We start from the raw sequence: 12,436 nt of genomic DNA, 5'->3' as shown, positions 1-12,436 counted from the left end.
TCATGAATGATGATGACAAAGGAATAGAGGAAAGACTGAAGAAACTTCATCTTGGATTCATTGATGAAACTTATTGACAATTGGTTACACATTTATAATTTACCTAAAATGGTAATTCAACAGACAAAGGGTCAAATTGGGTTTAAACATTGGATTGATTTTGAGGATTGTGTTGGACTTACTTGGAACTCCTGAGACCAATCGAAGTGGCCTTAAAACACGGAAGGCTCGTAAGGCTTTAACGTTAAAGGTTGGTAAAATAAAGGAAACTATGCAATTCATTATGCCGATAACGACGATAATGAAATCGAGTAGATTCCAATAGGATCTTAAATATGCTTCGGGATGAAAGAAGAAACCAAAGGCAATTATTTTTAGGACACATTCAACGGTAAACAGGGCTAGGAAAAGGTATTCAATTTTCTCGAGAAACTGGTTTGTTGAGTTTGTATCATGGGCTGGAAAGGGTTGCTGAGCTCCCAGGGCAACACAGTTGAGACAAATTGTTATTAAAATAAGCCACTCAAAGGGTTTCCATTCAACCACAGAGATACAAAATTTACGTAAACAATTGTCCAATGTAAACAGATACAATGATCGAGGAGCTTTTTCTGGTATCTTTGGACCTTTACGAGCTGGTTTACGTGAACTTGTTGCTGTTGGTCCTGTTGAGTTTAACCCTGGTCCAGTGGTTGTTCCTGGTGTTAAACCAGGTGTAGCTGGAGTTGTTACTGGTCCTATTGATCGAGCTGTGGTTGGTGTTAAACTTGGCACTTTTGGTTGAAGTGTTGTTGCTAATGGTGGCTGTTGAGCTAAAAATGGTTGTGAACTAATTTCTGGTTTATTTGGGAAAGAAATGGTTGTCGATGGGTTTCCTGGTGGACCATAGTATCCTGGACTAACGGTGGGTACGGTAAGGCTTGGTGGTGGTACACCATAAGTGGAGTGGGACATTGATTGGGACATTTGATTAGTGGCAACACCACTCATTGATAATGATCCTGGGTTGTTGGCGTCCATTGCTGCCTATTTGGTTTGTCTATTAGCTTGAGTTTTAAACTTGAATAGGCTTTGATCAATATTGTGATATCATTTAATTGGTAAATCGGGTTTGATAGAAACGGGAAATAGTTAATTTGTAAAGGTAACAAACAGACGGTAAAGATTTGGTAGAGACAGCAACTTTAATACAATCCAAATTTTTAGTGGTAAACCCTTTTGTAAGTTATTGTACATGATGATTTAACCACCAATAATAGGCATCTTTGTACGATAATAATTTAATCCGAACGAGTAAATGATCATTTACTGATATAACGATGAACCAATGATTATCACAGATGAACACCGATGATTAAAAAATTCACTTGATCACATATCATTGATATAAGATGGGTTTACAAAAAAACGGTTTACACTTACAGTCATTTTTCATGGAGCACTTTTGAACCCAAAAAATACACGTTACTACCAATCTAATTTCACCATTACTTAATCACTTAATCCAGTTGGATTGAGCATCAAAAAGAAGCTTAAACAATTTAATTTAATCCAAAAATTAACAGATGAAGTAAATGGTAATCCAAAATCGTAGGACAATTTATTGGTAAAAAAAACTCACATTGAGTAAAGGGAAGTCATTGGTAAAAACAAGGGAAACGGTGGAACAAAGTTAACAATATTAATTTATAAATTGTAGTTAAAGATGGTTGAACACAAGTAATCAGGAATCAACAATTAAGAAGATAATATTAAAATGTGAACAATTGTAATAGCAATTAAAGGTAAACAAATGGTTTAACTTTTCCCTTTCAACTCGCATTGATTTAATTTGACTCTTTGTTAAAGATGTTGCTGGCATTTTTTGTGTGTGTGTTTGTGTTGTTTCCCAAGTTTGTAGATGAAAATACTGTTGCTTTTTTGCTCCTCTTTAAAGATGATGGTAAAGATGATCAAGATGACGAAGAAGATGAGGTTGGTGAGGATGATGATGTGTGTCTAAAATAGGCACCAAACTGGCTCGAAACTTGTCTAGGTTAACATAACAGTAAATTTTACATTTACATTCAACTTTTGCTTTTTTCATTCTCACTTCTCAAACCAAAATTTGCTCTCACTCAACTTATCCCCTGGTTTTGTTTGTACCCTTGTTTACCTCATCATCTTAATAAACTGAACAATTATTATTATCATCATCATCATCACCATCATCATAATCAGTGTAGCTTACACAAAGATATGATGATGATGATGATGGTGATCATAATTTGGTTGATCAGCAAACATTTTTTTCACTCTTTTCCTTCGCAAAAATGGTTCCGTTTTTTTCAACTTTTTTTCAGTCTATTTTACTGTGTAACTTGAATAGCTATAAACAACTTGCAATGGTTTATGTTCAATATCAAATCGCATTCTGACAAAATTATCCCCAAAACTGAGGACTCACTCTTCCTTCAATCTTCCTCTCTTCATTGTACATGAGCATTTGTTTGTACAATTTTTAGTTTCATTTGTCATCAACAGTAGGAGTTACTCACTGAACAATAATCACTTTACATGAAACTGTTGAACATTTCAATTTCTTGCTTCCATTGGTATCAATCTCTGAAATTGATTAACCAAAGTTTGACCAATTTTCAGTCAATTAACCAGAGTTTACGAGTTTACATCATTTCAGTTTGGCTCAACTTGATTCGTTTAAATTTTGAGCAAATTTTGGCTCGATTTTAGGTTTAAACATTTCGTGTTCTTTGAAAAATCAATGATTACCAAGAAATACTTTGTTTTCATCATTAAATGATTAATTGATGAAATAAAATTGTTTATAAATGAATGGAAATAATTATTACATTTAAAAGTTAATAGATGGAGCAAGTAACAAAGAGGAATGGCGTTGGCTTTCTTCACTGTCTCTACTGTCTAAAATTTTTTTACTATGTTATTTAGTTTTTTGTTTTTTTTATTGTTTTACCATTAATTGACAATTAACTTTTTTTAAAAATTAGACTAGTTGATGAGAAATAGATCATTTATCCCTGTTTCTTTTACTCTTTTAGGCACACACCCGGTAATAGGTATTTTGTAATATTATTTTGCTTTAAAGTAGTAGTCAAGTGACCTTACACCATTTATCAACATCATCAGCATTTGCAAAAAGAACAACAGCAAGAAGTAAATGTGTTTCTCTGTGTTCGTAGTATTTATCTTGGTTTGAAAAAATACAACATGGAAAATGTGGCTCAAGATGTTCAAGTAAGCGGCTATTCTCTTTGTGTTCCTCAATCTGGCCATATTGTGTTCTCACCTCCGCTGCAACCAAAAATGTCACAAAAATGTGTCATCATCCGTCGTGATGAGAAAGGTTTTGGTTTACGGGTTTCTGGTGATAATCCGGTCAGGGTAGAGTCAGTGAAGCCGGATGGTGCTGCATGGAAAGCTGGTGTTCGCGCGGGCCAAGTGATAATCAAAGTTAATGGTACTTGTGTACTTAAACACAATCATCAACCAGTTGTCGATATGATAAAACAATGTCAAAGTTATGTTGCTCTTACCCTGGCCTTGTCTGATGATGTTTTACCTAACTCTTGTCCAACTACTCCTTCGATATCACCACCACTACATCCCTCAGCGTCTTCCAATAGCAGTTTAAATCAAATAAACAGATCTGAATCATTAAAGGCTAAAGAAACAAAACGCAATCATCGTAAAATAAGTGACCCGGCTTTACCCTCATCATCATCTATGTCATCATCTATGTCCATTAGTAACAGTGAAAAATTGAACCTCCTAGCCCCAAGTTCAGAATCATTGAATTCAGATGGTAAATTTGTGTTTATTCTCCTTATTTATATCAATATCATAGAAGTAATCTCTTTCCTCCCATCTTTTTCTCATTCCTTTTTCTTTTCCTCTCATTTTCTCTCTCTTCCTCTCATTTTTCCCCTCTTTCTCTCTCTTTCTTTTCTTTCTTAACTCTTGTCTTTTTTCTCTCCTTTCTTGACTACCAGAAGATGGTGCAAATGATGATGAAGATTATTGCTTCCAGGCTCCAAGCCATCCCCCTCCGCCTACGCCGTCGATTTCAAATTCACCGACATGTGTGCCTCCCCCATTGCCTCCAAGGAATCAGCGTCTTTTCACTGGTTCAAAACGAATGGAAATTATTAATGAGTTATTCAACACTGAAGAAACTCATGTTGAGTATCTTGAAGTGTTACATGATATATTTTATAAGCCAATCAAGACGGAACAATTATTAACTGCAGAGCAAATTCAGCAAATATTTTCTACTCATGATGATCTACTAAAGATACACAAAGCCATGGTCAAACAATTTAGAGCCAAGAGAAAGGAATATGAAGAGAGTATTAAATCACAATTACAATATCCTCAAAAATTTCCTGAGATGTCAGATTTACAGGTTGGTCAAATGCTGGTCAATATTTTTGAAGGAACTTTGGGCGATGCTTTACAAAATGCTGCGTCTACATTCTGTGCCTCTCAAACGGCTGGTCTGGAATTACTGAATAAAATGAAAAAAGATTCAAAGTTTGCACTATTCTTGAACGAAGCAGAATCCCATGAAAGATGTAAACGTCTTGATCTCAAAGCTTTGCTAGCATTTTGTTTCCAAAGGGTAACTAAGTATCCTCTTTTGCTGGACAATCTATTAAAAGCCACGGAAAGAGGTTCAAAGGAATATGAATTGATTGAACAAGCTTATCAGCGAACAAAAGATATTTTACATGTAATCAATGAGAAAAAACGGTGTGCTGAGAATAAATTAAGATTAAGAAATATTCAAAAGAAAATTGTAAAACAAGAAAATCTTAATCTTGATTTAACTGGCAAAATTTTAGTCCATGAAGGATTCCTCAACTGGAGACAGTCGAAACAGAAATGTACCGATGTGCTAGTTGTACTTTGTACAGACGTAATGGTCATTTTGAACCGTGATGGGGATCGCTTCTTACTTAAAAATCATCCAAATCCACCTATTTTAAATGTTTCAAGTCTACTGACTCGAGATGTGGCCACTGATAAGACAGCTTTCTATCTTCTATCTAACAGTGAGAATGAATCAGCATTCTATGAATTTCATGCTGCCACAGCAACAGAGAAAGATTTATGGACTCAAAAGATTCAAGAAATATCCTCGAATGGTCGTAAACATCCCAATCATACTCAATCTTTCTCCAAATTGATTGACCTTAAATCAAGTACCAGTCGAGAAGATGATGATGACGATGTTAAAAGTAATAATGTTAAAGAGAAAGAGTTAAATAAAGAAAGAAGGAAAACAATATCAACTATTTCGCCTACCACCGAGGATCTTATGGGCAGTGAAGATTCCAAGTCAAGAGAAAAAGAAAGACGGACTAAAAATGAAGGAACCATAACCTATGTCACTGAAGATGATCTTCTTATCCCTCCTAACGCAGTCGAAGTCATTGCTCATGACAGAGTCGAAGAGGCCATCAGAGTGGTCACATTAGAAGAGCGTTTAAATAAATTAGATAATAAGTTGACTGAAATTTTAAAAGAAAGATTACATCTGATTCAGGAGATTATTCGTGTAAATGATCCAAACGAATGGAATATAATCAATGACTTATCTCAACACGAGGAAACAACAATCGCCTCTATTTTACGTGTTATACAGGAAGCTATGTCACTCACCTCGCACCTTAAAGACAGAAAGGAAATTAAGGAAAAGACAAAATCTGGAAATAATCAAAATGAATTAGAATCTCGAGTTATTGATGATGATGATGAAAATAGCGCTGATATGTATGACGAAGATAATGATAGTAATGATGTAAAAGAATAGGCTCTTTTTTGATTGATTAATTTATTAATTCCTGTGAATTCTTAATTCTTAATTGCAACTATGTTTATTATTAAATACAATTTATTTCCTTTCCAACTGTCAATTCATTGTTAACCATGCTTATTCCACCTAAAGACAATCTATTCTGCTCTTCTTTTTCCAATCTAGTTCAGCTTTATACCTAATTGGTTGCATCGTAATTATTATCTTATCTCATTTTCCCACTTTACCAGTATCTTTCATTAATGATAATTATTGACAGATAATCTTGCCTAGACGACAAAGGCCATAAAAATCAAGACAACCCTATGGAAGCAATCATTTACCATTTAATTTTAAACCATTCATTACATCAAATGCCAGTTTTTTAATTTATTTGTAACAATTTACTCATCACAATGGAAACCCGAATAATGCTTGTTGTCTCAATAATTGTTACATTATTCTATGCATCATTTGGTAAGTATTAATTGGAATGGAAGAAACGACCTTAACCAATAACAGCTAAAGTCAAATCTTATTTCTATTTCTCTATGTGTGTTTCAACTTTAATCGGACAACAATTAACCTTTAAAATGATAGTTTTCTTCACATATGTAAGTGTTCAAACCGACATTGATCCTGATTCTGTAACACAACAGCCGACAATGGATCCTTTAATTGTATCAACTATACCAACCAAGGAAGAGATTGAGATCATAATCGATGGCAATAATGCAGCTTCATCTAATAATTCAACGTATTTTTACCAACCATTTTAATTCTGTGATAATCGAAAAGCTGTTTATCAATTACAAAGGAAGGAGTGAATCTGTTTCCAATAAGCTCTTAGCTTCCAATGTTTTAATAGTTTTATAATTTCAATCTATTCAATTTTTTAAGTAACCAGATCATCTCTTTTTTATATTTATATAACATTGTAATTAATCAGAATCTACTGTTAACCCATTTTTTAACCATTTGTTTTAAAATAACATTGTTATTATATTTTCATAAAATCCAAGATCGATTGGGATGAGCGTGTTGAATGATTTGCCACCTCCAGAATGGTTGAACCTAAATAGCTGCAAAAATGGAATCAAACGAGTTAGTGATTGAATCTTACATGGGTCAAGTTAATTAGGTTCATGGAAATAGGTTATTTTGATTTTATTGATCGATGATTAAAGTGAAATCAAAATGTGTTTACCAGTTAAAATTATCAAAAAATACCAAAGATTAACATTGATTGATGTTCACTAATCAGTAGCAATTTTGGGTAAAAGCTGGGCGCTTATACACACTGTTCCAGTTATTGATATTTAATTATCTAGGAATTAAATGGTAAAGAGATGAAGTTACGTGAAATTACATTAAAGTAGAGAGTGAAAGTAATAATACAAGGTTCGAATGTTATTACCAGGTAACTTTGCGCAGACCTTTTCTGGACTTGACTCAACTTTTATCTTCAATCAATATCACCAGAAACATAATTACTTTATCATCTTTCTTCCCGATTGAACTAGACAGAATTGGTGGAAAAAAGAGAGAATATAAGTCACAATAGAAAAAACATTTTTGTTGTTGGTTAATGTTAACACAACACTCAGCAGGAAAACATAGATTAAACCATGATGCAAATGGTTAAATCAACTTTTTGTTCAACTGTTGATATCTTGCTGTTTATGGTGGAATCAACTTACTTTATTAATAAACGTGTTAATTGTATCACTTCATTCGACTGTTAATTGACTCTTGTGATTAAAGAAACCATCCCATTGGCATCAATTAAATTGATTGTCCTGTTGCTTCTGTTGTGGCTTGTGTAACTCCTGGTAATGGGTAACCATTGTAGCCGTAAAATAGAGAAACAGAAGATAACTAAACTAGCAGAACAAACATATTGTAAGTAAATCCTTCTATTAATTAATCTAAATCATGATCAACTATTATTTTGTTATCACAATCAACAAGATTCAAAATATAAACTGACTGTTTATGCATCTGTTGATCTAAATTGACGCAAATAAGGGATCGTCTATAAATCTAAGCACATTATAATATTAAATAATTCATAATGAATCTTGACTCTTTGATGTTGATTGTTTTCCGTTTATTTGAACTGAGATATAATCAGACAAACACAATCTAATTAATTTTGTTGATTTATATATATATTGTTGATAAATTGCAAGTTCACAATCATTACGATTGTCATTCGGTTGACACATTTTTTGAATTCAAAATTCATTAGTGATTCGATTTTTATTTAATGATATATTTTCAAGGGTTAAATTATCTGATTGAGTTTATCTGATTTCTCACGTGAATTTGAAGCAACAAAAGTGTGGATAAAAATCAATTAGAGGAAATAAATAGTCCAATATTAATATTTTAATAACAATAATGTTTTCAAGTTTATGCAAAACCAATAGCTCTATGCAAAAATGAACAAAAACAACAATCAATCAAATGTCAAGATGGTGTGTGATTAATTTGAATTACTGTTAAGATCAGAAAACATTTTGTCACAGTTTTCAAACCCATTGACTTTTGAGGCATTTTTTATTCAAATTAGAGATTGAAGTCATCATTTTTTCAGGAAAATATTGGATTCAAAATAAAGGTCTAATTGATAGGGAATTAGATAAAACTCATTAGAGTAATTTGAACACCTAAAAGTCAACTATAATCAAAGATTTCTCATAATAACCAGTAAATTTAATAGCAAAATGGTTGCTTATAAGTCCAGACAGATTTAAAATGCAAATGCGAAGAAATGAAAATTTCATTAATCAACTGAGACGCAATTTAAAATTTCCTCAAGACTTGCACCAGTTTAGCTCAACAGTCAAATGGTCAGCTATTGAATATCATATACAGCAAAACCTCGTATATTTTGCCTTTTTTGAGTGCGGACATCTAACGTTCAAAAAAATAGAATGAGCAAATTTTTAGTTACGGTGACTGTAAATTACAGTCTCTGAAAATAAAATTTGCTCAAATGAGTCAAAAAGTGAGCTCATTTGATTGTGAGCTACTGTAATTTACAGTCAACATAAGTAAAAATGTGCTTATTCTATTTTTTTGAACGTTAGATGTCCGCACTCAAAAAAGGCAAAATATACGAGGTTTGAGTGTATTTAATTTCAAAAATTGGGCAAATCGAAACTAATTGAATGATTTAATTTAATTACAGTTACCGAAAAAGAAGTAAAACAATGGTAAGTTTCAATTATGTATTTCAGGCTGAGCTTTGACTATCAAATCTTTGTTTCACTATCTATTCAATATTAATATATCTAAGATGTTTGAAGATTTAACTGATTGTCGTTTAACAAATCTTAAATGATTATTTAGGCAAATGAAGGCAATATAATGATGATAAAATAGTGTAAATAATTGAACAGTGAGAAACCCAAATGCAGGACAAAGGAAAACCTTTTCTGGTTTGGTTGACCAACTGATGGAAGTTTATTTTGTAACTCTTTTATGGGCCTGTTTTAACCACTAATTATTGAGTTTAGCTTTTATTTGTCATTAATAAAACCTTTTAATATTCAGGTCAATTTAAATATAATCATTTGAGTCTCAGGGTCATTCTGCAATGAACAATCCATATTTGATTTGTTGCTCTGCTTTTGCTAGAAGACCAGTTCAAGTGTCCAAAAATAGACCAACAGTCAAATCTATTGTTATAAAGGTAAACGTTGCATTTCCACTCTATCCAATTTATTGATTGTCAAAAGATAGACTTTCCACCAGTTAAACGAATTAATTTATCAAACAAATGTTTAACCAGACGAACGCAATTTTTAGCTCTTTTTCATTCCATCAGTTTTTGATTTTCGCCGCGAAATTGCTATCGACAGTTTTATTTTGCTTCTCAACCAGCTTTAATTGTTACCGTAATTTACATCAAATCGCTTTCAATACCTTGTAAGTAAACACAGACTTCATTGCACGAGATAATAGCTTTAGGTTGCAAAAAATGTTGATTGTTGCCATTCAATGAGGAAGACTCGACCAGTAAAAAGACAAGATTATCCACTAAGAATTGGAATAGCAATTAGCAGAGACGTTTCATTGTGAGATGTAAGTTCAGGTTATTGAAATTTTCATGCTATTTATGAATATTCAAGATTTTAAGAATAAGAATAAGAATTATCTTAACAGTTCAATATCACCCCTTAGATGGTAGCATTTGCCTTCATTTGTGCGGCTTAGGTTTCAGCTGTTTAATGCAAAGAGGATTTCCTGTTGTGATTATATTGTTTCGTATTTGGTCATCATTGTCTTGTTATTATCATTATTAATATTGTGTTTTATATAAATTATTATAATGAATTTCATCACGATTAACACTTTGATTGTAAAATCATTTTGTTTTCTCTCTTATCGTTTATTTCCCTGTGTTAACCAAACTTTGTTGTATTCAACAATGGCAACACCGATCAAAACAACCTTGATGTAAACAAAAATTTTATTGATTATCTGATCAATATATAACAACAAATAAGGTATAAAGGCTTCCAACAAGATTGTCCTGATGGTAAATTAACAGAGAAGGTAATTTATTTTGATTAAACTGTCACTTGTTTAACAATCATTAACAGTTTACTTTTGTTGTAAATACCAATTTTTTATGCAAGGCTTTTGCAAAAATTTATGAGAGATTTTTCCCCAATGGAGATCCCTCCAAATTTTCCAAGCTGCTGTTTCATGTGTTTGATGAGAATCATGTAAGTCATATTTTTACATTTCTTTATTGTTTTTTTTATTTTTCAAATTCTATTCACAATTTAAATTAATTCTTTCCAATTCGACTAACATGCTATTTCTATTGTGACTAGGATGGAACCATTGAATTTGATGAATTCATCAGAGCTCTCTCGATAACCTCAAGGGGAACATTGGAGGAAAAACTTTTGTGTAAATATCAGTGTTGCCTAGTTTAATTATTTGTTTTTATTCTTAATTTAACTCCTTTACTTCCTATTATCCAGGGGCTTTCAAATTGTATGATCTTGATTCGGATGGATACATTACCAAGGAAGAAATGTCCGATATTCTAGACTCCATGTTAATTATGATTGGTGATGTTTCACCTAAACTTATCGATCCAAAGGAGAGGGTTGATCAAATTTTTAGTGAACTTGATAGAGTAAGTTACTATATTATAATATCATTACTATTAATTATCATTTTACCTTACCTTTTTTAACCTCCATTATAATTAACGTGATAATCTAATTCTGTTTTTCCATGTCTACTTGTCATTTTCTCTCTTCATTTCAGAATAATGATAATCGTTTATCGTTAGATGAATTTCTGGAAGGCTCAAAAAGTGATCCCAGAATTGTGCAAACACTGTCTTTGAATAATATATTATGAGCGTAACAATCCGTTTTGCTGGGCAACAATTATAAATCAATTCAGTGGCAAAAAAACTGAATGCGTAAGCAAAAGTTTTGTGTTGAACTGGTCAACCCTGTTGTATAAATGTCAACTCTAAACTGGTAATTCAATTGCAAGGAGCAAACACGATCAACCAAAGATTGAATTATAAACTCATTATTTTCATTAAGCTAAACTTATTGGTGACTGTTCAATAGCTGATCAAGCTATTTCAAACCAAATTAATGAAAAATTGTTTTCAGATTATGGGTTACAATTAGCCTTTCACTTTCACTTTCATTTTAAATTGTTTATACATAATGTATAGCCATAATCGTTATGAACTAATTTATTAAATCATCAACCTTGAATAAATAAGAAACAAGAGGCTCTTTGATTGTAAAAATGGATCAATTATATCTTTAAATTCAACTCATTAAACCAATATCTTATTTGGAAATGAAATTAATTAAACTGGCAAGCTTGACTTACTAACAAAATCAGATGGAACAGCTAATCAACAATTCCAACTTTGATCTTTAAAGTTAAAACTTTTAATTGTACCTAAAATTTTCGCATAAAGGTAATAATAACCTTGACGGCGATTTAAAATGGTGTGACAGAAACCAGTTAATGTAAAGTGTCTACATGATTTGATTTAAGATTAAGATATAGCTCAGTCTTCAAAATTAGTGCTGATACATTGAGAATATAATTTTTATGAACTTATTACGTATCATGAAATTTACAAACAACAAATCGATGTTTAAAATACACTCTCAATGTACGTACTCTCGATGTACCGTCGATGTAAACAAGAGGTGCAATCACATTGAAACAGAGGTTTATATTTGTTTCAATTTATTGATACCCAAATTTTTTACCCTCTCGATCGTCATTGAATTGTTGCAACCTTTAATAATGGGATTTTAATTTGTTGATCTGACGTAAAATTGCTTAAAATGACCAGAGGAGTAACTGGTTGCTGTCAGTGTAAACAACTCAATAACAAAATTTATCCGCCGCATCAAAATTTGTTGATAAACCTGGTTAACTGGACATCCCTATTGAGAAGAAGAGTTGAAACATGATTGTAACCATAAATAGAAATACCCTGAATATTAGCAGAGTTTCAAGCTTAGGTGATCTTTCATGTATTAATAGTAAAAGAAAATTTTTCTCCGGATTGTTTGGGTTTCCCTGTGAGAAGTATAACATAAGAGTTACAAT

The 12,436-nt window shown here is 32.1% G+C and overlaps 3 protein-coding genes across 7 annotated transcripts in view; 2 read left to right on the top strand and 1 right to left on the bottom strand.

The window, feature by feature from the left end:
* Positions 1-2,413, bottom strand: part of LOC107359653 (muscle calcium channel subunit alpha-1-like) — a 44,902-nt gene extending 42,489 nt beyond the window's left edge. For all 3 annotated transcript variants that reach the window (XM_015926179.3, XM_025160343.2, XM_015926180.3), the window contains exon 1: positions 183-2,413. In XM_015926179.3, the coding sequence (XP_015781665.2) occupies positions 183-1,020 (838 nt within the window). In that variant the 5' untranslated portion in view covers positions 1,021-2,413. The remainder of the gene's footprint in view (positions 1-182) is intronic.
* A 521-nt stretch (positions 2,414-2,934) lies between these two features.
* Positions 2,935-5,933, top strand: RhoGEF2 (Rho guanine nucleotide exchange factor 2). Of its 2 annotated transcripts, none has more exons than XM_015926162.2 (2): positions 2,935-3,820; positions 4,011-5,933. In XM_015926162.2, the coding sequence occupies exons 1-2, from the start codon at positions 3,226-3,228 to the stop codon at positions 5,828-5,830; spliced, it is 2,415 nt and encodes an 804-aa protein (XP_015781648.1). In that variant the 5' UTR covers positions 2,935-3,225; the 3' UTR covers positions 5,831-5,933. The 2 variants fall into 2 exon arrangements, with proteins under 2 accessions (XP_015781648.1, XP_015781647.1); XM_015926161.2 differs by having other exon boundaries at positions 4,008-5,933.
* A 224-nt stretch (positions 5,934-6,157) lies between these two features.
* LOC107359642 (frequenin-2-like) lies at positions 6,158-11,659 on the top strand. 2 transcript variants are annotated; one of them, XM_089269746.1, is made up of 9 exons: positions 6,158-6,289; positions 6,413-7,232; positions 7,336-7,714; positions 9,009-9,033; positions 10,330-10,378; positions 10,462-10,551; positions 10,663-10,741; positions 10,816-10,973; positions 11,108-11,659. In XM_089269746.1, the coding sequence occupies exons 3-9, from the start codon at positions 7,648-7,650 to the stop codon at positions 11,201-11,203; spliced, it is 564 nt and encodes a 187-aa protein (XP_089125872.1). In that variant the 5' UTR covers positions 6,158-6,289; positions 6,413-7,232; positions 7,336-7,647; the 3' UTR covers positions 11,204-11,659. The 2 variants fall into 2 exon arrangements, with proteins under 2 accessions (XP_089125872.1, XP_015781651.1); XM_015926165.3 differs by having other exon boundaries at positions 6,413-7,714.
* The last annotated feature ends 777 nt before the right edge of the window (positions 11,660-12,436 follow it).

The sequence above is a fragment of the Tetranychus urticae genome, chromosome 3, assembly GCF_039701765.1.
Source record: "Tetranychus urticae isolate SD_2017Ah chromosome 3, NJAU_TeUrti_SD_1.0, whole genome shotgun sequence".
Taxonomy (NCBI): Eukaryota; Metazoa; Arthropoda; class Arachnida; order Trombidiformes; family Tetranychidae; genus Tetranychus; species Tetranychus urticae.
Note: the sequence above shows the minus strand (reverse complement) of the source record. Positions and strands in the feature narration are given on the sequence as shown.